Source organism: Vicia villosa, linkage group LG6 (genome assembly GCF_029867415.1).
Source record: "Vicia villosa cultivar HV-30 ecotype Madison, WI linkage group LG6, Vvil1.0, whole genome shotgun sequence".
Lineage (NCBI taxonomy): Eukaryota > Viridiplantae > Streptophyta > Magnoliopsida > Fabales > Fabaceae > Vicia > Vicia villosa.
This window is the reverse complement of record NC_081185.1, coordinates 1,962,395-1,988,763: the sequence shown is the minus strand read 5'-3', so window position 1 is coordinate 1,988,763 and position 26,369 is coordinate 1,962,395. Positions and strand designations below refer to the sequence as shown.

The window sequence follows — 26,369 nt, the reverse complement described above, 5'->3', positions numbered from 1 at the left end:
TAAGATCTTCCCCTGATCAACCGTACCCTTAGAGGTTTACATTGAGTTTAGTGAAAAAATGGGTTATGCTTGGCCATTTGGGCCTTTCTCTTTCTGATGGCCACGAGTGCTTGTTTGCATAGGATGCATGAATGAATGTGACTTTTAATGCTTGAGTCTATTAATAAAATTTTCAATTTAGGATTCTAGTTGTTTTACTTGTTTACATATCCGTTGAAAACATTTTCATTGCTTTTAATCGAGATTCATTACTATTATTTGATAATAATAAACAAAAAAGGTGAAAAAATGATGGTCTTTGTTTCTCTTGACATTGTGCTTCGGGTATTGTATGTGAAGTGAACTTGTTTTACAAGTTTTATAATTGTAGTAAATAATACTCCCTCCGTTCTAAAATAAGTGTCATACTTGACACTTTCTGACTCTAAAATACTTCCTGAGCTCTATAAATATATTCTCCTCTTTGATAATAAAAAAAAAATACTTGACACTTTCATACATAATAAGAAAATGTAATAATGAAAGAGAAGGAAAAATAATTTTATCAAATTACCCTTATCAACGCATTCTAATTATTACTAATACAAAGTGAGAGAATAATAAAGAGTATTAATTAGAGAGTAAAATTGGAATTTGGAACATAAAAGTTAAATTTGTATTAGAAACTAAAAATGACACTTATTTATAGACAAATAATTTTTTCAAACATGACACTAATTTTGGGAGGGAGTATTAAATAATGTACAAGCTTGTAGAGAATCCCACATTATATACTGATATGGTATGTCTTAAAATTAGGGTTGGGCCGAATTCATCCCTACAAAACAGGATTGTAAGGTGAGGATTGCCCCCACTTATAAACACAACACATGCCATATCTATAAACAATGTGGGACTAAATCCACCCCTTCAAACTTGTTAAGAAGTGTGGTTGGACCTAACTCAACCTTACAAAACCGGCTTGTAGGGTGAGGTTCATTTATAAGCACATGTTTAGGTCATATATTGTCCGATGTGGGACTCTTAACACTCCCTCACGCCCAGGATTAGACAACTGAAGCGTGGAAATCAATGGTGGGTGGCCCGGTAATGGAAACCTGATAGTAGGTGGTCCACCGAATCTTAAACGAGACTCTGATATCATGTTAAGAAATGTGGTTAGACCTAACTCAACCCTACAAAACCGACTTGTAGGGTGAGGAGTGCCCCCATTTATAAGCACATGGTCAGACCATATATTGTCTGATGTGAGACTCTTAACAAAATCCAACACAATGAAGGTGTTGAGAGCTACAATGAAGGCAAGTCAAAGTGCTGCAATTAAACAATTAAGGTGACTAGGGGCCGACCACAACTAAGGCGGAAATTCCAACAATATGAATAGGGTTTATGAATGGTGGACATCACTCATCTTGCAAATCAGTAAAGATGATTTAGGCCAAATCCAAAATGGGAAATGGTATTAGAGCATATCCATCCGGCCACCTACCATATTTTCATGCACCAAACCAATAATAGCATTGGGTGTGAAGAGGTGCCAAACACCTCTCACATTACAAGCCGAATTTGTAAAGATGAGGTAGACCCAATTTAAAATAAAAAAGAAAGCTAAAAATACAGAAATAAAATAATTATACCAATGGAAATTCTCTCTGTATCTAAAAATTACAAATGTAAAATTATCTCATTATTTTGATAAGACTTCCTATGACCGTGTACATCTTTTGTGGGCATGTAATGACATTAATTACTTTGATTCAGCAAGCGGAGTACGTTCAAGGCATGTTCGGGTTGGCCTGACTCTATCTTGGGTATTCTTCTTACAGGTAAATCTTGATATTTCTCTGACAGGTGTTCAGCAAACTGTTTGTTTAGAAGCGTTCTTCTAATCTCCTTGTTGATATTTGTAGAGTGGATATCATTGTTATTTCATTTTGTTAGAAGTCTGTCTTGTTTTGTTTTTTATCAAGGGTCTACATGCCCTATTATGCTTTTTTCTGTATTTGGACATTTTTGAGCTCAATTTTTTCCCCTTCCTAATCACTAACTGCTGCTCATCTTTTTCTATGCCCAGTTATGTTAGCTACTTTTCAAACGATTTTTTCTATCAATAATGAGAAGTATTTTGTCGATAACTTCAGGCCACGTTTTGTACTTATCATTAATGTTGGGAGGGATATGGAGTTTGAATTGAAGCTTTATGGAAGTTTTCTTATTTTGTTAATTTGCTGAGGTTTGGTGTTTAACTGGAGTAGAAATATAAATAATGAAGATATTATGGGTTGTTGTTTATAGCTGTGAAAAAGTCTTCTGCTTTAATGCATTATGATTTGTAATTAATATAATTTTGCAGTGAACTATTTGTATAATCTTGAGTTCATCTTGTGCACAAGTCTTCTCTCTTTATTGACAAAAAGTGGATATATATATACCTTTGGTAGTTTTGTCTTGGTCGATCTTTTATTCTCCGTCAATTTCTATTTTGCAGGCAATTCGTATAAAATATCTACATCCAGATAGTGAGCTACAAAATTATGCACTGCAAGTTATGGAAATGCTCCGTGCTGAAACTTCTGTTGATGCCCATGCATTGGTATTTTTTTCTTTCAATAAAATGTTCTTTATATTTTCTCTTTTGCAGTTGATTTGTTTTATGATGTGCATTTATTGAGATAAAATGGCAGTGATTAGTGGTAGAATACTGTGCATGGGTCCTAATATTGAATCAGGGGAAGATGCTAGTGGGCCTTTGATTAAAGAAAACTGCTAGAATTTTCAGCCACTGGTTTCCTTTAATATTTCTAGTTTTTTAAACTGTTGACCAGAGCATCTTTATCTTGCTGCAGGCATGTGTTCTTTATGTTCTTCGTGTCGGAGTAACGGATCAAATGACTGAGCCCACTCAGAGGGATTTTTTGCTTTTTCTAGGAAAGCAGGTGCAGATTTCTTTATGCCCTTCTTGCTTTTATTTCATCTTAATGATATGTACTGAATCATTCACCCCCTACCCTCTTTCCCCAAATTTTTGGCATATAGCTCCAGTCACCTGAAGCTGGTCCTTCCATGATGGTGGCGGCCTTACGAACAGTGTCATATACTCTAAAGACTTTGGGAGAGGTAATGAGATTTAGGTTCTATTACAAAAGGAGGAAGTATGGTTGGGACGTCGTGTGTTATCTCAATTTGTCATTTTGCAGGTTCCCTTTGATTTTAAGGAAGTTCTTGACAACACTGTAGTTGCTGCGGTGTCGCATTCTTCAAAGCTGGTGAGCTCGTGATAGTGTGCATACATATATACATGCACCTATGCTTATATTATTATTATTATTATTCTTGCACTTAGTTTTGGATTTTATTCTTGTTTTGGTTTAACACGTCATCTTCCTCGTGCTCTTGGATAGAAATTATAAAAACTAAATGTGATATGCCCTTTTAGATATTTTTTTCTGGTAATTGTGCAGCGAAACATGATGGCTGAAATTCAATTAGAATGGCTATCTCTGGAAGATAAATGGAAACCCCTTTATTTTTGAGCTCTGCACCTTCTTATCTGAAGGTCTTTGAGATTTAAATGTGCTCCTTTTTCCTAATTATGGGTTTTCTTTTCTTAATTATTCAAGATGAAATTTGAGTTCTATATTGATTAGGAAGATGTGATGTTGCTCATAGTGGTAAAAATTGAAACACTTGTATGGGAGATGGCATTAAGGAAAGTTTGAAGACGTGTTTGTGTATGTAATTTTATTAGGATGATGGTTGAGTGATGTTAGAAATGTAAACAATATGCACTTGTGTGATTAATTGTTCAGCTTAGTTAATATAGTTATTAAATTTAACTACAGCGTAGTTATTTTGTATACTTTAAGCTCCGGTGGTTATATGGGATTATGTACATTTACTAGAGATATAAATAGAATGAATATACTAGGCATGTACCCAACAATGATTTTAACCCTACATAATCAAATCATGTTTAGATGACTAGCTCCTTGACAGCTGATTTTAACCCCACAGTGTTAGACGGCTAGCTCCTTGACAGTTAATTTTACCCCTCACTTGATAAGTTGAGAGCTTATAGTTTCCACTGAATTACTCTAGAAGCAATCTGGAATTCTTAAAAATGTATGTATTTTTCGCATGCCTTTATCCAATTTGAAATACTTTTGATCGGGTTCATGTTTGTGCAGAATATGGAATCAGAGAATAATTCTTTTTATCCAGGCTTTCATGTCTTGTCCCTTTGTTATAGCTTTTTGAAGTTGGTATATTGTTAGGTTCGGATTGAGGCTGCTTTAGCATTACGTGCAATGGCTGAAGTTGATCCAACTTGTGTCAGTGGTTTAACTTCATATGGGGTGACCAATCTTACTGCTTTAAGAGAGAGTGTTTCTTTTGAAAAGGTAAAATTCTTCAAACTTCATGATAATCTATATTTTAATGCATCATTTGTTATTATTGATATTTTTTTTTCTCAAAAGCATTTGTTATTGATAGAATAATTTTTATAAACAATTATTTGAAAAGAGTATAATAGAAGATGAGGAAAGAGAAACTGTCCATAGCTGTGGCACAACAAAGTTACATAAAAAGATAGAAACATGTATTGATAATTATTTGTAATTAATTAGCCAAAATCTTCTTCCCTTCATTTTATTATGCATAATATTACATTGAGGATCCACCATATGTTCATGAGAATGAGATGAGTCCAAAAAAGTCTTGCACATGTGATCCATTATAGACCACATGAAGCACTGATCCCCCTAGAAGCCACCAAATTTCATATTCAAATGTTTTGTAGGTTGAAATTTTTAGTGGAGTTTTAGCTTTTCTACGCAGAGATTATAAAAAAGTTTCAGGTCTTCAAGTAGTGGTGTTCTAAAAATTTTCATTTTTTGAATTGACATTAATACTTTGTCTGCAGGGTAGCAATTTACAGTTTGAACTTGATTCTTTGCACGGGCAGGCTACTGTCTTGGCTGCTTTAGTCTCTATTTCACCAAAATTGCCGCTTGGTTACCCAGCAAGGTTTATTTATTGTCTCTTCTTTCCCTTAGTTTTCTTACATTTTTTGTTTTCTATTTTTTAATTTCATACCTGTATTTTTGTTTTTGCACCACCAAATTAATGAACTCCTTTCCCCTGTGTATATACAGTGTCACTGAGCCTTTGCTTTGAAAATGATGTCTTTTTGTTTGTATCATACTATTTATCTATATTTTGAGATGGAATGGAAACAGATTACAACCCTATAATTTAGATGACAATGTGTGTAATGAATCAGTGCCACAACTGGTTCAGAGACCCATAATACTTTATAGTTTTGAACTTAGTTGATATAAATGTCAATCAACACCTTCGTTATCTTTATATATATATCTTTATATATATATATATATATATATATATATATATATATATATATATATATATATATATATATATATATGTATATATATATATATATATATATATATATATATATATTTAATTCTTCCTGCATTCTTCATTGACACAATTAAATATCTTATTAGAATTTACATTTTTTGTTTAAACTCTGTCCATATGCTACTAGATAACAAAAGAATTGTTTCTTATGCAGTTCAATGCTTGCTTGATTTTTTGTACTAATATGTAGTAATGTGTTATAACCAGGCTTCCCAGATTAGTGTTTGAGGTTTCAAAGAAAATGCTGATAGAATATAGCCACAATCCATCAGCAGCGACAGTTGAAAAAGAAGCTGGATGGTTGCTTTTGTCATCTTTATTGGTTTCTTTACCTAAGGAGGTATTAAATTGTTGATAGTCAGAATTTTTTTCTGAAAAGCTATAATTGTTATGAAACTAATAAAATGAATGGCAAAGGAAAGCGTGTGAAAATATTTGACATCAGCTTTAAATTAGCCTTAATATTTTATAACACGTTAAGGAGAAGAATCAAATATTCAATACGTCAGTCTTATTGGCTCCAAAATAAGGCATATTATTTCCAAATCTTTTCAAGCCCTTGTCTATCTTCTGTAGCTATCTATCCTCTTGAAATTATAACAGAAAATTTGCACGCATGTTTTGCAAGACATGATAATATGAATTGTTACAATTATTATTAGGAATGCATTTGGTGATATTCCCTATAATTTTTTAAAGAAAAAGTCTCATGTTTTAGGGTTTTTCCCTGCCCGCAGGAGCTTGAAGAGGATGTCTTTGATATTCTAGCACTGTGGGCTACACTCTTTACAGGGAATCCAGAAAATGAAGTTGCAAAAACCGATGATTTAATGTCAAGGATATAGTAAGTACAACGTATTGTTTCCGTAATCAAATTATTTTGAACTTTTTCATATTAGCCAAATTATTTGCATTTATATGGTGAATATCATTGTTAAAAGAACTGTGAGAGAAAATTGTTTTCATTCTTGTGCATAATACCAAACGGATACAGCTCATACTATTGGAGCAGAGTTGGTTCTAGAAACCAAACTGCAGAAGTAAAAGAAAAAGATCCTAGAATCTGGTCAGATATTGGTAATGATATTGATACATATATGATACAATCCTAATTAATACAAAGGAAAATTATGAAATAAAGAAAAATGGAAAGGTAATCAGATTTTTTTTTTGAAAGTAAGGGAACCAGGTAGTTGGAGACTCTAAAGCAGGGCTTTATAGCAACACCCCCCTAAAGTCGGTGTGTAAAAATATCTATCATGTCCAACTTGCTATCATGAAATTCAAATATATTTTTGGATAACCCTTCAGTGAGTATAATATCTGCACTTGTTAAGATATTGGGACAAATGGCATGCAAACAGTCTCATTTTCTATTCTTTCTTTGTGAAGTACCTATCGATTTCCACATGTTTGGTTCAATCTTGTTGGACATGGTTTTGGCAATGCTAATTGCAGTGGCGGAGCTAGGAATTTTAGATAGTCTGGGCAAAAGATTTATCCTACTAATTATTCATCTGTTTTAATTTTTACACCCTATTTTTTATTAATTTTGCCCATAATTGTCTAAAAATCGACTATTAAATTAGAGGAGTACAAAAAAAATAGGGATTGAGCCCGGGCGCGTGCCCGGGCTAGCTGGGCTCTAGAACCGCCCCTGGCTAATTGTTGCATTATCAGCCCAATAGAACTTTATGGAAAGGTTAATAGATACAACGAATTCTTTAAGAACTCCGTTTAACCCAATCAATTAACAAATTTCTTGTGGCATTGATCAATATTCAGCCTCAGAACTTCCTTTAAAAGGTCAAGAACATATGTCTTTTTCGATGTTTGGACCTTGCTACCTCCTTACCAAGGAAGTACCTAAATGACCCCAAATCTTCTATTTCAAACTTCACAGGAAAAGTCTCTTCCAGCATTCCCGTTTCTCGTAAATCATCACCTGTGAGGATGATGTCATCCACATAGACAATGAGGAAAGTAATCTTCTTTCTGTTAGTTCACTTCACAGATCTTGTATGATCTGTTAGGCTTTGGGAATATCCTTGCTTTATAACAAATTGAGCAAACCAATCAAATCAGGAAAAATATTCACGAAGTATTTGCTGTTATGTTAATTGAACACAGTCTTTCAGTCAAGATAGGGTCCACATGTTTCTTGTCATGTAGATTTCTTTAAAATTTGAAGTTGCCAAGCATTGTTATTTTTTAGACGTGTTCTGTCTTGAATAATAAATCAGAAGCAATTCTAATTGTGCATGTGTCTTTAATGGTCTGCTCTTTTTTTGTAGTGTATGGTCTGCAGCTGTTCATGCACTTACAGCATTTATAAAATGCTTTATATCTCCTGATGTTATGAATGATGGAGTTCTACTTCAACCCGTTCTTGTATACCTTAACAGGTATCTGTGCTGCTTTATTTATGGCTGTAACTTCATTTGACTGTTGATAGTAATTCCTAACCCTTGTTGAAAGCAGTGCATTATCATACATATCGGCATTAAAAGTCAAGGAGCTTCCGAACGTGAAGCCTGCAGTTGACACTTTCATCATCAAAACTTTAATAGCTTATCAATCTGTCCCAGATCCCGCGTCTTTTAAAAGTGACCACCCTCAGATTATTCAACTATGTACATTTCCGTTCAGGTAGTGTTTTTATTTTTCTGTTATTTATCCTCAGATTATTCAACTCCAAATAGATGTAAAATGCTTATTTCTTATCCCAAATAAACCATTCAACTCCAAATAGAAGTAAATTGCTTATTTTTTTATCCCAAATAAACCATTGTGCCACTAGAACCTCTTTAAACACATAATATTTATGCTCAAACTATACACATCAAATTGTAGTGAAGTTTTTCCGTTACTATAAGAATTTAGCCTCTTCTTCACTCCTTTTAGAATTGTGGTTATGTCATTTAGCCTCTTCACTCTTTTAGAATTGTAGACCCTAACTCAACCTCACGACATATAAGGTGAGAGGATGTTAGACTCTCATAAAGGAATTAAGGAAAATTGGCTATTCAGTTTTGTAACTGTTATTATATTATTAAGGGCAGAGTTATCAATACTGGATAGCGGCACGGAGCGGCTGACCCTAAAAATGGGATAGCGGGATGGCGGATAGTAGTATGACTGCTATTTTATTATTTTTTAAGACAAATTACATGAATGATATTAATAACTAACTAGAAACATATGCTTAATGTAAAATTGAACCCATAACTCAATACCCATAAAAGGTTCATAAATTAAATTATCAAAACACAAGATTTAACAAAACAACTCTTAATCAGTTCAACATCAACAAGTCTTAATAAAAAAATATTAGCAAGGAATATTGAATTAAGAAAGAAGAATGAAAAAACGGAGGAATATTGTATTAATTTAACGCAACACAAGGGAATAAAGTATTAAATTTTAATTTTAAAAAAACAGAGGATAGAGGAAGAAGAAAAGAAACAGAGGATAGAAGAAGAAGAAAAGAACTTAAAGGTACCATTACCGACAAACCCAGAAGGTGGCAGCGCAAACACGGGAGAAAGATGAAGCGCACACAAGAGAAAGATGATGCGATGAAGCACACAAAAGAGAAAGATGAAGCATAGAACGCGAAGCAAACATGAAAGAGAGAGATGAATATTGGATATTATGGCTGAAGTGCAAATTGACAAAAATACCCTTAAAACAATATTTTTTAAAAGGTATTTTGGGGTTTTCATCGTTTAAAACAGAAAGTGGTTTTTAACCCGCTCTGCTCCCGCGACCCGCTAACAACCCAATAGGGCCGTGTTAACTCTAATAAATTAAGGAATTGTCTTGAAAACAACGAAAAATTTTGCTAACAGTTTTTTTCACTAATAAAAACTTTTTCAGGTCATATCACATCCACTCTAGAATTCTTTCCAGTTTTCTTTTATTTACGTCATTTACATAACAATTGATTAGACCGTTAAATCTTCATTGATTGATCTGAATATTTGTTATTGCTTGTTTGAATAAGACATGCTTCAGAATGTGAAGAAAGTTCATGCTTGAGGATGCTGTTAGACAAGAGAGATGCATGGTTGGGTCCGTGGATTCCTGGAAGGTATCTATCTGGCTGTTATACTGTTATGCTCTGTAGTATCTTTTCCTAATTATTAGAGTGTATTGTAATGAACCCTTGATGTTAAATGAAATTACATAGATTCCCTAACTTGTTTGCAAATGACAAACTCCTCCATTAAATTATAAGAAAAGTATACTGTGTCATATTAGATGCTATCAATTCACTCTTTTTGGTGCTCTGTCAAGGTAGACTACATTTGTGGTTGTTCTTGCCTTTTTCCACTCTGCATTGCTCTTTTGTTCATTCTATAACCATTAGTGGTTTTCAGAGGTGGTTGGCTTTATTTTCTGGAGTTAAATCTTGTCTAGTTATTTAAGTGCAAATGGATGAAATTTGATTGAAGTTGCCCAGTACCATATTCATGATTAACAGAGGAATCAAAGTAGTGTCTGCCTAATATAGTTGTGATGGGGTTAAATAACATCTTACCAGCTTGTACCTGTAACTTTGAACCAAGTTGGGCTTCTTATATCTTCAATGTTTCTAGAGCACATGCTAAGAAAATATCACTTTACATTCTTTAGACTCACGAAGCCTTTTGGTACTTGTTCATTTTATTTTAGGCTATATGGAGAATTTTTTGGCTGCTTCAATATTTCTTTTTCTTTCTTTTAATATAATAGAATATTTTGTATTCAAGATATAAACCAAAACTTGTACATCTTGTGCTAGTCTATCTTTTCCACCTTCTGTGTTTCTCTACTCTTGGATTCCTCTGTCTGTCTCTGTTCCTGTTACTGACTGCATCCCAAACAATCAGTGTACCCTCAATTTTTGACATAAAAAGGAGATTTGTATCAGAAGATTTCATTTTCTCTCTCCTCTAACCACGCGTAATGTTTATGTTCCAAATTACCTTTGTTGTTTTCCATTTTTTTGCATTGGCAAATGATACTCATTAAAAAACTTAGTTCTGTTCTGTCATCGAAATATTAATATTTCTGTTATATATTTTAGGACACTTAATATAGGCGAGGCTGATATTATATAAAATGTTAGTTTTTTCAGCATTATTTTGAAAACAAGTGGAGCAGTTGTCTAGGTCTCTCTTTTTTCTTCTCCATTTTCCTATTGACTTCTCTCAACTTTATATTTATATGAAACAAGGGATTGGTTTGAAGATGAGCTCCGAGCTTTTCAAGGTGGAAAAGATAGCATCATGCCCTGTGTATGGGAGAACGAAATTTCTAGCTTTCCTCAGGTATTATTTCTTTGGAAAAATTAAAAATCTGGAACTCTTGGCATAAATTATTACTAATTAAGGAAAAATCTACTACATATGTAATTAACATCACCCATATATTTTTAATGCGTTATTTGTATTTGACCTAACTTATCATTTGTTCTTTAATCTATTACTGATTTAGCTAGACTAGTTAATTAGGAAGTTAATTACTGAGATGGAAAACATAGGCTATATAAATAATAGGAAGGAGAGATTAGAAGGGGAATCAATTGATATTAACTCAGAAATGCACCATGGAAAATCATCGTGTATATTATTCTAAACTACATTTAGTAATACATTCATAACATGATTGATGTACATTGAGAGTCGAGAATGTCTCTTGCTAGTTTAAGGACACAATGATGAATTATCGGTAAGATGGTTTTGCTTTTTGAGGAAAAGACAAATTAATGCGATAGTACGGATACTTGATTAGATGGAGGATAGTATGATAAGTAGAGGGGAGAAAAAAAGACTATGAAAAACTCTTGGGAGAAATCATTTTAAAAGGCCTTGTTAAGAATTTGGCCCTTGGCGAAAACTTGGTATTTAATAGAACAAAATGATGTCATTTAATATATGTATCTAAATCTCATTTAGTAGGAAAAGTGCTCCGTTGTTATTGTACAATTTAAGTTAGAATTTCTTTGTAGTTTCACTAGCACATTTTGATTTGTTTATCCAGATTATTTCATATATCCTTTTCCATGCAATCTTGTTTTAGTTATTGTTTTTTATCATAATGGTGTGTTTTCATTTGGTAACCTAAACTTAACCTTGAAGCCGGAGACAATAAGCAAGACTTTGGTGAACCAGATGCTTCTTTTCTTCGGGATCTTATTTTCTTCTCAGGTAGAGCATCACACACCGCTATTATATTTCTGTAGAATTCTGTTAGTGGTTTCCCTGTTGTTGAAATCATTAGTAATTTATATCTCAGGATAGTGGTGGCATGCTGTCCCTTCTTGGTGTAATTGAGCAGTGTCTGAAAGCTGGGAAAAAACAACACTGGCGCAAATCTAGTATAACCAATATTTGCGTGGGCTTACTTGCTGGGTTTAAGGTTCTGTTTATCCTTCTATTGGCATGATCCAAGTTCCTTGTGTTGATCTCACCGAATATTAATATTCTGATTTCATTATATTTTCCAGTCTTTGCTTTCTTTTCGACCACAAACATTAGAACAAGAGATTTTGGGGTTGGTACAATCTATTTTTCAGGTAGAAAACCTTAAACCAACAATATGACACACATTTAATTATTGTTCAACACTAATTTTTGCTTTTCTTTGTTTGCCATATTTGAATGGAAGAGTATTTTGGTGGAAGGAGACATTTGTGCATCACAGCGTAGAGCATCATCTGAAGTTCTTGGATATTTAGCTCGATTTGGAAATGATATCTTCACTGCTAGATTGGCAAGTTTTTTACTCTGCTTCTCAAATCCTCATAGAACTGTGATTTACCTATAAAAAACTTTTTTCTCTTCCACAGTCCACACACGCACATAGCTTCTAAATTTTGTATGTGCTATTTAGTGCGTTCAGTTCTGATTTTTTTTCCATCATTGATGGTGGCTAACAGACTAGATCTCTACTTGGTGAGCTAAATGGAGCAACTGATTCCTACTATGCTGGATCAATTGCTTTGGCACTTGGCTGCATTCATCACAGGTCACTGGTTAATAGTTTGCATCTTTCTTTAATCAATTCTTCAAACCCCACCCTCTCCAAACCAGGATATCTTTCTTCCGTTCAGAATTACTGAAATTTTTTAATTTGTTTCAACTAGCTTGTCTGTTCTGTAGTTCAAATTCTTCCTTAATTATAGTGGATATGTGTTTGACTAGTTTTAAGGGACAGTAATTTTTATGCCGAGATTTTGTTGGTTCAGAATCTTCAGATAGAAGAGATATACAAAAGACAAAAAGATTTGAAATCCTCCACAAGAACCAATCAATAAGATAAAAGTACAGCGAGTCTTGCTAAGGAAGAGGAAAAGTGGAAAACAAGAAAGCTAATAGGAGAATAGAGTCCATGTGTAACAATTACCCACAAGGGCGTGTTTGTTTAAGATTCTTAAAAAATAATTTCTGATACAAATAGTTTAAAGATGATCCATTAGTGATTAAAAAAAACATAAATTATGGTTGAAATGAAATAACATTCAACTTGAAAAACTATGCTTGTTAAAGTAGTTGTTCGTTAATATGGTTGAAAAAGCATAAACACCATAAATTATGTTTTTCTCCCTCTTTTATTAAAAGTAATTTTCTTCAAAAGCTAATCAAAATAGCTATTTCACCAACGAGCATCATCTTTGAAAGTTGAAACACACCCAAACCTCAGTTCTTTAAGCAACTGTTTAAGCCATATCATTTTATAAGTAGGCGAAGCCATTTTTCTGCACTGGATCTTGCTACAACATTTCATTTCTTGCTCTTTCAAGATATATAGTAAATATTTGTGGAAAATTTTAAGTGATGAACTTGATTAGCAATTGAAATATAATAAAAAAAGTGGTTGTTAGCATGAATAATAATAATGATAATAATAATAATAATAATTAAATTTACACTAATTATAATAATAATAATAATAATAATAATAATAATAATAATAATAATAATAATAATAATAATAATAATAATAATAATAATAATAATAATAATAATAAAATTTACACTTTTATACTGGCCTTTTTACAGAATTTGTGCTCCCGTTCATGAAATGATTTAATTCATCATCGGATTAGACTACAAAAACCATATTGGTTCCAGTAGAGGTTTACAGTTTTGTTATTTATTGAACCCTTTCTGTTACGTTATACTTGTAAATTTATAATCTCATTAGATATTTGGCTGAACAGATTGATAACTATTCTCAAATTAAATGAGAAATTGTATATTTTACTTCGTTTTCCCATGACTCCATATGTCCTGACAGTTTTTATCTTATATATCTTGCTGCAGTGCAGGAGGGATTGCATTGTCAACTTTAGTGCCTGCAACAGTGAGCTCTATTACCGCGCTGGCTAAAAGTTTTATCCCAAATCTGCAGATCTGGTCTATGCATGGACTTCTTTTAACTATTGAAGCTGCAGGCCTGTCTTTTGTTTCTCATGTCCAGGTATCTCATTTCAAATGTCAGCAGCATCTTGTGATCAGTATATTTCTCACATATAGAACAGATAGTCTGCCTTTCCCTTATTTTAATGAAAATATTTCTTAAGGATCAACATTACTCATAGTGCTGAAATGTCACTAATTGATTCATCTGCACCAATGATTTCAGTTTTTTATTTTATGGATTATTACAGTATTCATGTTTATCCAACACAGAAAACCCTTGTTATCCTTTACCAAAAGAACCCCTTTTTATCATACATACATATTCACATGAACATGGCTCAGAAAATTTATGCCAATGTTTTACCAATAGAAGCATATCCCCTCCCATGTAAGTTACTGCCTGCCTGGCTTATGTATAGTAGTTTATTTCTGCATTCCACATCCTCCTTACATCTCTTCTAAGTGATTTATCTTTTTGCACCCAAAAACTAAAGAAAAATGAAGGACTGGAAGGAAAACTTTTGTTGTTTTTATTTGTTAATCTGATTGAGTACCTCATTTTTTTCTGTAATATTATCTATCTTATGATTTCATTATTATCTCTATTTTTCTTTGCAGGCAACTCTTTCCCTTGCTATGGACATTCTTTTATCTGATGATAATGGTTTGGCAGACGTTCAGCAGGGAGTTGGCCGCCTTATAAATGCTATAGTTGCTGTTCTTGGTCCTGAGCTTGTACCAGGGAGCATCTTTTTTTCACGCTCCAAGGTTTATTTTTTTAGAACTATTTTAATGTAAGAAGAAAGAGAAGATAGTTGTAAATAATTTGGAAGACAAGGGATCATATCTAATATAAAAGTAAAATGCAAATGAAATGAAAAGTATTAAAAAAGTAATGAGGTGAAGCTACCCAATTTCTCAACATGTCTCTTTGGTAAGCTTCCATAAGAGACCGCAAGCTATGATCATTTAGGTCAAATAACAGCCAAATGCCTTATCTGATACCCAATCAATTGCGTGGCAAAAGTAACTTCCTTAAAGATACAACAATTACACTCCAGCCATACTGTAAAGTTGAGTATATATTGCCTGTTGTCACAAAACTTAAGCTTTTCACTTTACCAGAACCATTACATTAAATATATTAATAATTAAATGTTCACATAACACATGGCTTTCGTTTTTTCCTCTTTTTAAAATCATTAAATGTAAACTTCATACAACTAGAGGTAAAGGAAGATCTAGAAAAACTATAAAAAGAAACTATTAAGAAAGATCTTGAGAGTTGAGATTAACAAGTTGGATAGAAACATGGTTTTTGATAGAACATTACGGCGTAGTTTGATCCATGTAGCCGGTCCCCACTTATTATGGTAAGGCTTGGTTGTTGTTGTAAATGTAAATTTCATGCATTTTTCTTTTTCTTTTCAGTCTGCCATTGCTGAGATAAGCTGTTGGCAAGAAACTTCAACAATGCTTGAGTATGCTTCATAACTCCATGCTTTATCATATAATTTACATTTTTCTCATGGTCATCTAGTCTTTGGCTTTTGGGAAAGTCTTTTTCAGTCGAGTGTTATCTCTACTGATGATTCTCAGTAGTTTTGCTTGTTATATTGCAGGAGTGCACGCTTCACTCAACAACTTGTTCTTTTTGCACCGAAAGCTGTTTCTGTGCACTCTCATGTGCAGACTCTTCTCTCTACATTGTCATCAAGACAGGTTTTTTTCTTCATATTTTTCGCTATTGGCATTACTTGAGACTGAAAATCCGATTCATAATATGGGAGGAATACGCACACACACGAGTCTCCTAGTCAATCCCAATAATTAGGAAAAGAATCAACTAAGAAAGGAAAATCAAGTAAATATAATCAAGACATATTAACATAATATCCTAATTGATACTAATTATATTTATAATATCTCAACAGTATTAATTTGTTATTCACTATTTTCAACTAACTATTTTTCTTGATGCAGCCAACTTTACGCCATCTTGCAATCTCTACTCTAAGACATCTAATTGAGAAAGATCCGGTTGGTTTCTAACCCTGGAAGGATTTCCAATATAGATATATTAGTGTATATTATTTTTGTGCTGAAAGTTGGTTTTAATCTTTACAGGCTTCTGTTATTGTTGAGCAGATTGAAGATAACCTGTTCTTTATGTTAGATGAAGAAACTGATTCAGAGTATGTGAATAAGAAAAAGAAAAAAAAAGATTTCTTACTCTTGCCTGCTGGCACTAACCTACAATAGTTTCATGTTACTAATAATAAAAGAAAAGGGCATTTGTTTAAACACATATGATTGCATTCATACTAATGATATTCTGGAAAACACTATAGTTACTCTTAGAATTTGGGTTGACTCTAACTCATCCAATGTGGGACTCTTAAGACATCCCCTCACGCCTAGAACTTAACATCTGAAGCATGATCCGAGTGATGTGATAGTGGTGAGGTGACCTGATAGTAGGTGGTCAACAGATCTTGGACAGACTCTGATACCATCTTAAAATTTAGGCCAAGTTTAACTCAACCTTACAAAACCGGGTTGTAACTTGTAAGCCCAATATAAAAACCTAGTATGGCATCAGAGGCAGATTAAGAATTGCAATGTTGGAATTGGACCCACGGCCATTGCTAAGCGGGAAGGTGGGTATTGAAGTCTCATATTGCTCGCATTCCCGGGCTCTTGACTATATAATTGTGTTTAGGCAACCTCATCCTTTGAGCTAGCTTTTGGGATGAGATCCAAGCTTATTTTAAGATTTACTAATGTTATTCATGAGGGGACTAAGATAAATGTATGGTTAGCATTATTTATGTACTTAAATTAGAAATGTTTTTCAAAATTTTAGCTATGGGCAACAATAGGTATCATTTATATTTTATTAACAAATTAGATATTGGCCAACATAACTAATTTCTGTTAGGCTTTTATAAAGCTTAGTTCTTACTCTTTTCATTTATGCAGAATTGGTAACTTAGTGCGAACCACTATTATGCGATTACTCTATGCATCATGTCCTTCATGTCCTTCACATTGGATATCAGTATGTCGCAAAGTGGTAAGCTTTCTATTTTTAATGCACATTTTTCTGCATGGTTCACAATGTCTAGAAGTTGTGCTACAGAAATACTGGAAAATTGATACTTTTTAAGCAAATAGTACTAGATGCATTTGAAAGATGTGGATGTTTCCTTTTTCACACTATTGTTTGAAATTCAGTTCTGAAACCAGGAAGATTTTAAAAGGCCCGAAAGTAAAGGAATTGATGTATAACAAGATCCTTTCAGGGATGAAGAGCAATCAACTTTTATATGCTTGGTCTTTTATGCACATTATAGCAAGCTTCAGTTCCCAAAATAACTATGTTACATATAAACTCTGTATCTGCATTAGCATAGTGATAAGAATTGGTTTTATTACAAGACAAATAGAAGGGAGCAAACTAGGGCAAAGCTCCAAGTACAATATCTTATGGAAATACCTAAATAAAAAAGAAAGATTGCTCGAGTAAAGAAATGATCATTTACCCTCAATTCAATCCTTCTCTCCCCTCAGTAGCCCCTTTCTCCCATTCCCCTTCGTATTACTTTCCATAACATTTCACCAAATCTTGACAGTGGTTTAATGGGGAATTATCGCAGGTCCTTGCAACGTCAATGAGAAACACTGAAACTAATAACAATGCAGAAAGTGATTTTTCAGATGGTGATTCAAGGTTGAACCTTAATGATGAAGATAATATGGTTTCTGGCTCCAACAACACTCAGAACCAGTTTCAAACATCCACCGGTGCAGCTAATAGAGAGAAGTACCTCAGATATAGGACTAGACTTTTTGCTGCAGAGTATGTATTTCCTAATCATGTAATTTAATTTTTGCTATAAATACATTGAACTTACAGTTCATACATCTTTCTTAAAAATGATAAAATTTATTCTATTTCAAATTTGTATAAATTTGAATAAATTCACTGCCCTCTTTTACTATTGAAGATAATTAAAAGAGGCTTTTGTCATGTGGTGTTAATTTATTTAATGCTAAACATGTCCTCATCCTTCAGTAAAGTATTAAATAAAAAATCGGTCTTGATTTATATTTTGAGGCTGATGTATTTTTTTGCCAATTAAAGAATCTTGTTTTTAGTCTCTCTGTAGTACTACTGAATGTAATTTGAGTCGTTATTTTATTATAGATGTTTGAGCCATCTACCAGATGCTGTAGGAAGAAATCCTGCTCATTTTGACCTCTTTTTGGCAAGGAAAGAACATGCAAGTGGGAAGTCCCATGGTGATTGGCTAGTTCTCCACTTGCAAGAGTTAATATCACTTGCTTATCAGGTACTGCCAACCAAGTAGAATATAGGATTAGTGAATAAATTACCCTTTGTTCTTCTGAAATATTAAAGATATATTAGAATTAATATCACCCTTGTTATTTTTTTCTCATCAGATTAGCACAATTCAGTTTGAGAACATGCAGCCAGTAGGCGTTAGTCTTCTTGGCACTATTGTGGATAAGGTAGTATGTTTTCTATGATATATGATGGATGCGCTTATTCTATGCCTGTTTTTCCTTGTATACGTCTTTTCTTGTAGCTAATTTGTAGTTTTTCCTGTGTCTTTTCCCAATAACTATAACATCGTGTTATTAGTTTTAGACTTAGATGCTCTGTTAGAAAAAGAGGAGGGGCTTTAGGGTGGGGTCTGCTAACTGTTATTCTCTTTATTAGATGTTAAGAGTACCACATTGGACAATATATGACCTGGACGTGTCTTTATAAGTGGGGAAAATCCTCCCCCTACAAGCCGGTTTTGTAAGTTTGAGTTAGGTCCAACCACATTTCTTAACATTAGATTTTACTTTTTTGGCATGGGTGAAATGTGCGTATCTTCATGATTTCTTCACACTTTGTAGTTCTGGTATGAGGCAGGGTCTGTTTTGGGCCTCTTTTTGATGTTCAGAAAATGGTATCTTTAACTGAGCCTCCCTGATAGTATTTAAAGGCACTGGAGAGCTTACTTCTACTGAAGATTTATTGTCTTTTCTTTGTAGTGTGTTTCTCACATGCCCCTATGCCTTTGACGATCCTTTGTCCTCCATGATTGCTTCTTAAGCTTAACGCTTCTGTAATTGTATTTATCATCTTCTTTTCTTCTTAATTTAATGTTGTGTATACTGCATGGTGTAGCTTATAATCTCCCTATTGGTCAATTTTTGTTAATTCGTGCTTATATGTGAATTTTGGATTTACAGTTTGAAAAAGCAGCTGACCCAGAGCTTCCTGAGCATCTTCTACTTGAACAGTATCAGGTATTCCACAAAATGATTTCAACGCCCCCTAAATTGTTTACTTGACACGTGTCAATTAATTTTTATGTGTGTCTACTAAGTTTTTTTCTTTCTATTTCTTTTCAAGTATCATTTAATATATGCACATGCTTGTGTTTAAACATCCTATAGAACAGATACTTCATTTTAATAGTTATGTAGATTATGAGTTTTGTGATGCTCTTGGAATAACTGAAACTATTACAAATATAGGCCCAGCTAGTATCTGCAGTTCGTACCACCTTGGACACATCTTCTAGTCCTAGCTTATTGGAGGCAGGCTTGCACTTGGCTACCAAGGTTGCAGCTTTCATCATTCTATTCATTTCAGTTACCTTTGAATTTGATTTATTAAATGTTTTAAAATACCCTAAAGTTCACCTAGTTATTACTCTAAACATATCTCAAACTAGTCATTTCGATGTTAGGAATATTTTACGGAAGCTCCTTAACTATGAAATTAAACACAATTTATACTCTGTAATATGTAATAATTTCAGATATTAACAAGCGGAATAATCAGTGGAGATCAAGTGGTGGTCAGGCGCATATTTTCTTTGATTTCACGGCCACTGAATGACTTTGAGGACATTTATTATCCTTCGTTTGCGGAATGGGTCACAAGCAAGGCATGTGACTCTAAATGTTATATAAACTTAATATATTTCAATATTTTATATCTAGTTCTTTTATCTTTTTTATAATTCACATTTTAGATCAAAGTAAGACTTCTGGCCGCTCATGCTTCTCTCAAGTGTTATATATATGCATCCATGAGGAAGCACCAAGATGGAGTTCCAGATGAGTACTCGACATTATTACCATTGTTCCAAAAGAGCTCGAGTGTTCTAGGGAAGTACTGGATCCATACATTGAAGGATTATAGTTATATAAGCCTGTGCCTGAGCCCAAAGAGGAAGGTAAGCATGAACATGAACCTTCCAGATATTCATGGGTGCATACTTTCATCTCGGAGACAAACCTGGATCATTATGATTATGTTGGTGTCATCAGAGTTTCTTTCTCATTCTAGTCGCACTTTACTTGCAGTGGAATCTGTTTCTTGATGGGCTGCAATCACCTGTTGTTTCTTCAAAATTACGGCCATGCTTAGATGAATCTTGGCCTGTAATTTTGCAAGCACTTGCACTCGACTCAGTTCCAGTGAATTCTGAAGGAGATGATTCCACCAAAGCCTCAGTCAAAGAAACTGACAAACATAGTGCTGCTAAATGTCAGTATAGCATGGTCCAATTGAAGTTTGAAGATTTCAAGTTCTTATGGGGATTTTCTCTTCTTGGTCTGTTTCAGTCACAACATCCTATCCTGTACAAACCAATTATACAGTTGGCTTTTGTTAATGTGAAGCATGGTGGGAACTCCCCAAGCGATGATGTGAACCCCCCAGGCTTGAAATTATATGAAATTGTACTACCAATGTTTCAATTTCTTTCAACTGAGAGTTTTTTTGGAGAGGGACTGCTTAACATGGATATTTGTAAAGAACTGCTGCAGGTGGGTGTTGTTTCTTACAGTATTATTTAACATACAGTTCTAAGACATCATTTTATTTTTGTAGTGGGTGCAACATTCAGCCCTCTCAATCAAGTCCTATTACCTTCATGATATTTCCCTAATAGCTTAAGCTTTTTTTTTTTTTTGAAGATTTGGTCCTTTATATGGTATTAATGCTTCTATTGACTTACCCATAAAAAAAATGCTTCTATTGACCAAGTGGCCAATAGCTCAATCCTTTGCAATTTACATAAGGTAAAGTGGGTCTATGCACTGTCTATGCTTACGGGTCCCTACGCGAGGTAATGTGTAAAACCAATGATGTTCCTCCACCTAACCATGTTTAAGGAGAAATTATCCTTGACACAGAACTTGCATGTATGTTTGACATGCAAAGTAGATATTCAATTAAATTTGTGATTTAATAGATCAATCCCGGTGAAATAGGTTCTCTGTTTTCTTCAATGTATATAATTATTACAAATTTGGAGCTGCAACAGCGTTGAATTGGGAGCACCTAAAATTCTTAAATCTACTGACAGTCGGTATTGCTGACATACCTGCACTAAGTCAGTATATCAATGCCAATCCACTACTCTGTATGAGGATATTGGACTGTAAAATAGTTCTGCTTGTTTTTATTCATGACAAGTTCTTTGAACATAGTTAAATACATATAAGGAATTATCATGTAGAGAATTCTAATATTTTTTTATCGTGTTTAATGGATGCAGATTCTTTCATATTCCACATACATGGATAATTCTTGGAATAGTCTTGCAATATCAATTTTATCACAGGTACGCATTCGAGAAATTGATTTCAGGATTTTAACTCTGCATTATATTTTATATCCCTGTAGGGTATGTTTTTCAAAACACTGAAAGTCCTCGTTTTCTTATTAGGCACGATTTGTTGTTGAATGGCGTGTTAATCTTATTAGCTGTTCTCCTAATTGGTTCACTTTTTATGACATGCAAAGTTCAAGTTTCATTTGTTTTCCCTACAGGTTGCCAAAAATTGCCCAGAAGAGATTTTCAATAGTGAAAATTTTACTTTGATAACGATGGAACTTTGTATACACTACCTTTTAAAATTATTTCACAGGTAATTGATTTCCTGTGACTAATAACTTATTGTAGTTTCTTATTTGATAAACATTTTTGCATATATAATATGCTAAATATTCATGAATGTCTGTTGTCCAGAACTGACACAATTTCAGTAGATCATCCAACCTCTGGAGAAAATGTGATACATACACTATGTAGCACAACTGTGGCAGTAATTAAACGTATTGAGAACAAGGTGTGCCTGTTTTGTATGATTCTAGATAACTGGTTTTTATCTCAGCTACTATCATTTTTGACACATTTAAAATTATATTTTCTTGGAAGTCCTGGTGCAATTTTTTAATCCTAAAAGATGATTATCATTACTGACTTGCTCTGATTATGGTTACTCAAGATGACCCAACATCCAAAATCAATGGTTCTAGCAATAGTTTTAGTTGGCTACAAGTGTGTTAAGGAGGCTTCAACTGAGATTTACTTATCAGAAGCTATTGACATGGTCAACTGTACAATACCTTTGTTAAAGAGAATAAGTGATGGTGAGCTATTTTAGTCCAAGTCAGTTTTATCCATACGCATACTTCCCACCCCGTGAAAAATAAAATTTGATTCATTCAACTGCATAACTAAGGGAGTTATTCTCAATTTTATTTTGTAGATGAGGCTGCGCTGGATGATAGCATTCTTCCTTTAAGAGAAATGTTTGAAACTTGTCTGAGTGTTATTGCTGCTTTGATTAAGTATGGCATCGAAGAATTCCATTTGCAGGAGGTTAAGAGTTTAAACCAACGGAAACTAATACATGCAAAGCTTGCATTTTCTCTTGAACAAATCATATTAATTGCGAAACTGGCTCTTGAAAGCAAATATGTTGATAATTGTGAAGCAAGCAAATCCATCTGTGTTATTGCAATAAGATATTGCGTTCGATGTTTCCAAACTGTACTCAGCGATTCCAATATGCAGGTAAATGAATATGTAGGAAATATCACATCGTTGATGTTACCCAGAGAGAAATACTAATGACTGTAATTTGTCGTTGACAGGTCCAAGTTATAGGTTTGCAATTTCTTAAAGCCAGGATTCAAAGAGGTGTTAATACAGAAGATAACTCATTCTTAATGTTTCTTGCTGGGGAGCTAATTACTGATATTTTCACATTGATCCACAAAATGTTAAAGGTACACATTTGCTTTTGTTTTGCCATTAATGTGACTAATAATATCATGAGTTCATTTTATTTGCTCATTGAATTTTGCAATTCTTCGTGTTGCTAAGGGATTTATATTTCTTTTGATAGCAGAATACTCTAACGAAAGAGTCGGTAAACATTGCCAGTGAATGTTTAAGTCTCATGGTGGTGTTACAAGCCCTAGCTAAAGGTAATGACTGCCAGAGAAGTTTTATGACCTTACTTCTGGAGGCCATTGTCACGATTTTCTTGTCAACAACAGACGGGTTTTCTCCGGTAATCAATATAAACTGAGATTTTCTATTGTTGGAGTTAGCTCCTCGTGATTTTATTATGCATTCTTTTGATCATTCAAACAAATGACAGGAAATAAGGGATTTAAGAAACACAGCCATCAAGCTTGTTTCTCGCCTTGCTCAAATTCCTTCATCCGCCATGCATTTCAAGGATGTTTTACTATCAATGCCTCCTCTGCACCGTCAGGAACTTCAGGTATTTTTGGTGCTATTCTTTTTTCTGTGCAACGAAATGATATGCTTCCATTATAATTCATATGTAATTTTTTATTAAAAGGAGAAAGGTTAACCTAGATAAACGATAAGATGTTTTGCAGATGATAATATAACATCATCTTAATTTTAATAACGATGCATTGAGTCATGGATTCTGTTACAGATGTTTAGGAACTTTGTCCATATTCTGATAAAATCTCCTGTTGCTTACTTCTGTTATGCCACGACATGCAGGGGGTAATACGAGCTTCTGTAACACATGATAAAAACCAAACAGAACTAAAAATTCCAGTTTTGGATATTAAAATGCCGAAGCCAGTGGGAGTAAGTGAAGAGAAACATCCCGCACCTTCAGCTGTTGTGATGAAAACAGATGAGAATAACGAGGAGGAAGATGATGACAGTGAAGATGATTGGGATGCTTTTCAATCTTTCCCAGTCTCTAAAAATGAAGGTGGAGATGAATCAAACACAGAGCATTCTGCCAAAGAGAAAGATCCTAGCATTGTTGATAGCTCATCAGATATGGAAGTTTCTACTGCAGATGTTGAGTTTCATGATCAAACTGGTCCTGGGGTTAACGAGCCAAGTGACAATGAGAATCAAAAGATGGAGGAAGAATCAAAGAGCTCTATACTTCAAGAAGTGCCATCATCAATCTCAGGAAATGAACTAAATTCTCGTGATCAGAAATCAGATGATAATGAACAGTATAATAGAGGTGAAGAAGATGCTAAGGAAGATGGTGTGGATGAAAATGAGAGTCATGACGAAAGTCCAGCAGAAAAGGAACATCCAGAGATTGAGGAAGAATTGCAAAGCTCTGGGCTTCAAGAAGATGCATTACCAATCCCAGGAATTGAACTAGTTTCTTGTGATCAGAAGCCGGAAGTAGAAGCAGAAGGATCAATTAAAAAGGACGCGCCTGATCAAGCAGTATCAGATTCTTCGGCACTTCAACAGGGATTTTTTGAATCAGATAATAATGAACAGTATAATAGATGTGATGAAGATGCTAAGAAAGACAATCTGAATAAAAATGAGAGTCATGACTCTCAGCATGGAATGTCTAAAAGTCCAGCTGAAAGTGCACATCAAGAGGTGGAAGAAGAATTGCGAAGCTCTGAGCTTCAAAAAGAGGTATCCCCAATCCCAGGAAATGAACTAGTTTCATGTGATCAGAATCCTGAGGTAGAAGCTGAAGGATCAATTGAAGATGCACCTGAACAGGCAGTATCAGATCCTCCGGAACTTCAACAGGGTTGTGATGAAGACGGGGAGGAAGACAATGTCGGTGAAAATAAGAGTCATGACCCTAAGCGAGGAACATCTGAAAGTCCAGTAGAAAGTGCACATCAAAAGATGAACGAAGAATTGGGAAGCTCCGAGCTTCAAGAAGAGGTGCCATCAATCCCAGGAAATGAACTAGATTCTTGTGATCAGAAGCCTGACGTTGAAGCTGAAGAACCAACTGAAGAGGATGTTCCTGAACAGGTAGTATCAGATTCTCCGGAACGTCAACAGAGTGTTCTTGAGTCAGATAATATTGAACAGAGGAACAGAAGTGATGAAGACAAAAAGAAAGATGGTGCGAATGAAAATGAGAATTACGACTCTAAGCAAGGAATATCTGAAAGTCAAGGAGAAATTGCATATAAAGAGATAGAGGAAAAATTGGTAAGTTCAATCGCTGGTAATGAACTAGATTTTTGTGATCAGAAACCTGAGGTAGAAGCTAAAGAATCAACTAAAGAGGATATGCATTAACAAGTTGTATCAGTTTCTCCGTAGCTTCAAAAGGATGTTTCTGAGTCAGATAATAATGAACAGTGTGACAGATGAGATGAAGATGCTAAGGAAGACTTGCTAAGTCAAACGTCGTAATTCAGCAAGGAATGTGAAAGCCCAGTAGAAAGTGAACAGAATGGTACAAAATTAGAATGATTAGCTGAAGAGTGAAGACTATAGAGAATGAAATGTTTGTCAGCCTGTAATATGTTGCATGTAGTTTATTTATTTATTATTGCCTCACATTGATTTGCTAGTACATTGGGTTCCAAATTTCCATAGCTATAGTTTTATGACATTCAACCTCTATTCAAAATTTGTTGCTGAACTGAATGATGGATTGCTATCACATTTATTTCAGAGTTTTGATGATATACTGAAATTGTCCGTTATGAACAACAGACATTCATGAATGTTTAATATATATCCTATGCAAATTATTTATTGATTACTTGTTGGAATAGGAAAAGAAGAAGACTTCTTACGTTTTGTTGGAAATAAAAACTGAAAACTGATGGTTTTAAAGTAAAAGATTGGCTCAAGCATAATCAGTTTCAATATTCTGTGTCCTTTTTATTCAAATTCAATTTTTTTCTCTAATGAAATGGTGAATTAGACGGAAATATAAGTGGATTGTTTTGTAAATTTTGGAGCTTTGATTGCAATTATTTACCCTTAAATTACCGATGGGGAATATCAAATTAGGTTCAAGCATTTGGAAGAAAATTTATGGATCCACATGACTGCTTTCAAAACACTTCGTAACATATCTGTATAAGTTACTTTATAGAAAGACTTGTCATCTGAACTTTGATATAGTAGGTACCGCAAGACTCTTACAACTAAATAAGTTCGAGGAATTTATAATGTTCTTATGAGAATGCAAAGGTAAATAAAGAGAAAACAAAAAGTTGATGTGATAAGATGAAAAAAAAAGGTCAATAGAGGGTTAATAAGTCATTTTCTATAACTGTATGCTTAAACTATTAAAAAAAAAAAAAATTAAAATCAAAGTGATCAAACCCATTTAAACAACTATAGATTTCCTTGATGAGAAAACATGTCAAGAAGTTCATGGTCAATA

At 33.9% G+C, this 26,369-nt stretch overlaps 1 protein-coding gene across 4 annotated transcripts in view; it reads left to right on the top strand.

Annotated features, from left to right (window-relative positions):
• LOC131608725 (protein SWEETIE-like) overlaps window positions 1–25,698 on the top strand; it is a 31,468-nt gene extending 5,770 nt beyond the window's left edge. For 2 of the 4 annotated variants that reach the window (XM_058880251.1, XM_058880253.1), the window contains 42 exons: window positions 1,762–1,826; window positions 2,489–2,593; window positions 2,847–2,936; window positions 3,037–3,117; window positions 3,198–3,266; window positions 4,275–4,400; window positions 4,925–5,028; window positions 5,656–5,788; window positions 6,186–6,292; window positions 7,743–7,853; window positions 7,930–8,097; window positions 9,455–9,541; window positions 10,670–10,763; window positions 11,574–11,642; window positions 11,731–11,853; window positions 11,942–12,010; window positions 12,103–12,207; window positions 12,374–12,462; window positions 13,761–13,917; window positions 14,478–14,627; window positions 15,291–15,340; window positions 15,482–15,581; window positions 15,843–15,899; window positions 15,987–16,054; window positions 16,842–16,935; window positions 17,519–17,721; window positions 18,070–18,214; window positions 18,327–18,395; window positions 19,131–19,187; window positions 19,419–19,505; window positions 19,706–19,834; window positions 19,922–20,125; window positions 20,256–20,720; window positions 21,455–21,520; window positions 21,730–21,827; window positions 21,929–22,028; window positions 22,188–22,332; window positions 22,452–22,759; window positions 22,840–22,974; window positions 23,094–23,261; window positions 23,352–23,477; window positions 23,732–25,698. In XM_058880251.1, the coding sequence (XP_058736234.1) occupies window positions 1,762–1,826; window positions 2,489–2,593; window positions 2,847–2,936; window positions 3,037–3,117; window positions 3,198–3,266; window positions 4,275–4,400; window positions 4,925–5,028; window positions 5,656–5,788; window positions 6,186–6,292; window positions 7,743–7,853; window positions 7,930–8,097; window positions 9,455–9,541; window positions 10,670–10,763; window positions 11,574–11,642; window positions 11,731–11,853; window positions 11,942–12,010; window positions 12,103–12,207; window positions 12,374–12,462; window positions 13,761–13,917; window positions 14,478–14,627; window positions 15,291–15,340; window positions 15,482–15,581; window positions 15,843–15,899; window positions 15,987–16,054; window positions 16,842–16,935; window positions 17,519–17,721; window positions 18,070–18,214; window positions 18,327–18,395; window positions 19,131–19,187; window positions 19,419–19,505; window positions 19,706–19,834; window positions 19,922–20,125; window positions 20,256–20,720; window positions 21,455–21,520; window positions 21,730–21,827; window positions 21,929–22,028; window positions 22,188–22,332; window positions 22,452–22,759; window positions 22,840–22,974; window positions 23,094–23,261; window positions 23,352–23,477; window positions 23,732–25,264 (6,509 nt within the window). In that variant the 3' untranslated portion in view covers window positions 25,265–25,698. Of the gene's footprint in view, window positions 1–1,761; window positions 1,827–2,488; window positions 2,594–2,846; window positions 2,937–3,036; window positions 3,118–3,197; window positions 3,267–4,187; window positions 4,401–4,924; window positions 5,029–5,655; window positions 5,789–6,185; window positions 6,293–7,742; window positions 7,854–7,929; window positions 8,098–9,454; window positions 9,542–10,669; window positions 10,764–11,573; window positions 11,643–11,730; window positions 11,854–11,941; window positions 12,011–12,102; window positions 12,208–12,373; window positions 12,463–13,760; window positions 13,918–14,477; window positions 14,628–15,290; window positions 15,341–15,481; window positions 15,582–15,842; window positions 15,900–15,986; window positions 16,055–16,841; window positions 16,936–17,518; window positions 17,722–18,069; window positions 18,215–18,326; window positions 18,396–19,130; window positions 19,188–19,418; window positions 19,506–19,705; window positions 19,835–19,921; window positions 20,126–20,255; window positions 20,721–21,454; window positions 21,521–21,729; window positions 21,828–21,928; window positions 22,029–22,187; window positions 22,333–22,451; window positions 22,760–22,839; window positions 22,975–23,093; window positions 23,262–23,351; window positions 23,478–23,731 lie in introns of those variants that run through there. The other 2 variants (XM_058880252.1, XM_058880254.1) reach the window with 2 other exon arrangements.
• The last annotated feature ends 671 nt before the right edge of the window (window positions 25,699–26,369 follow it).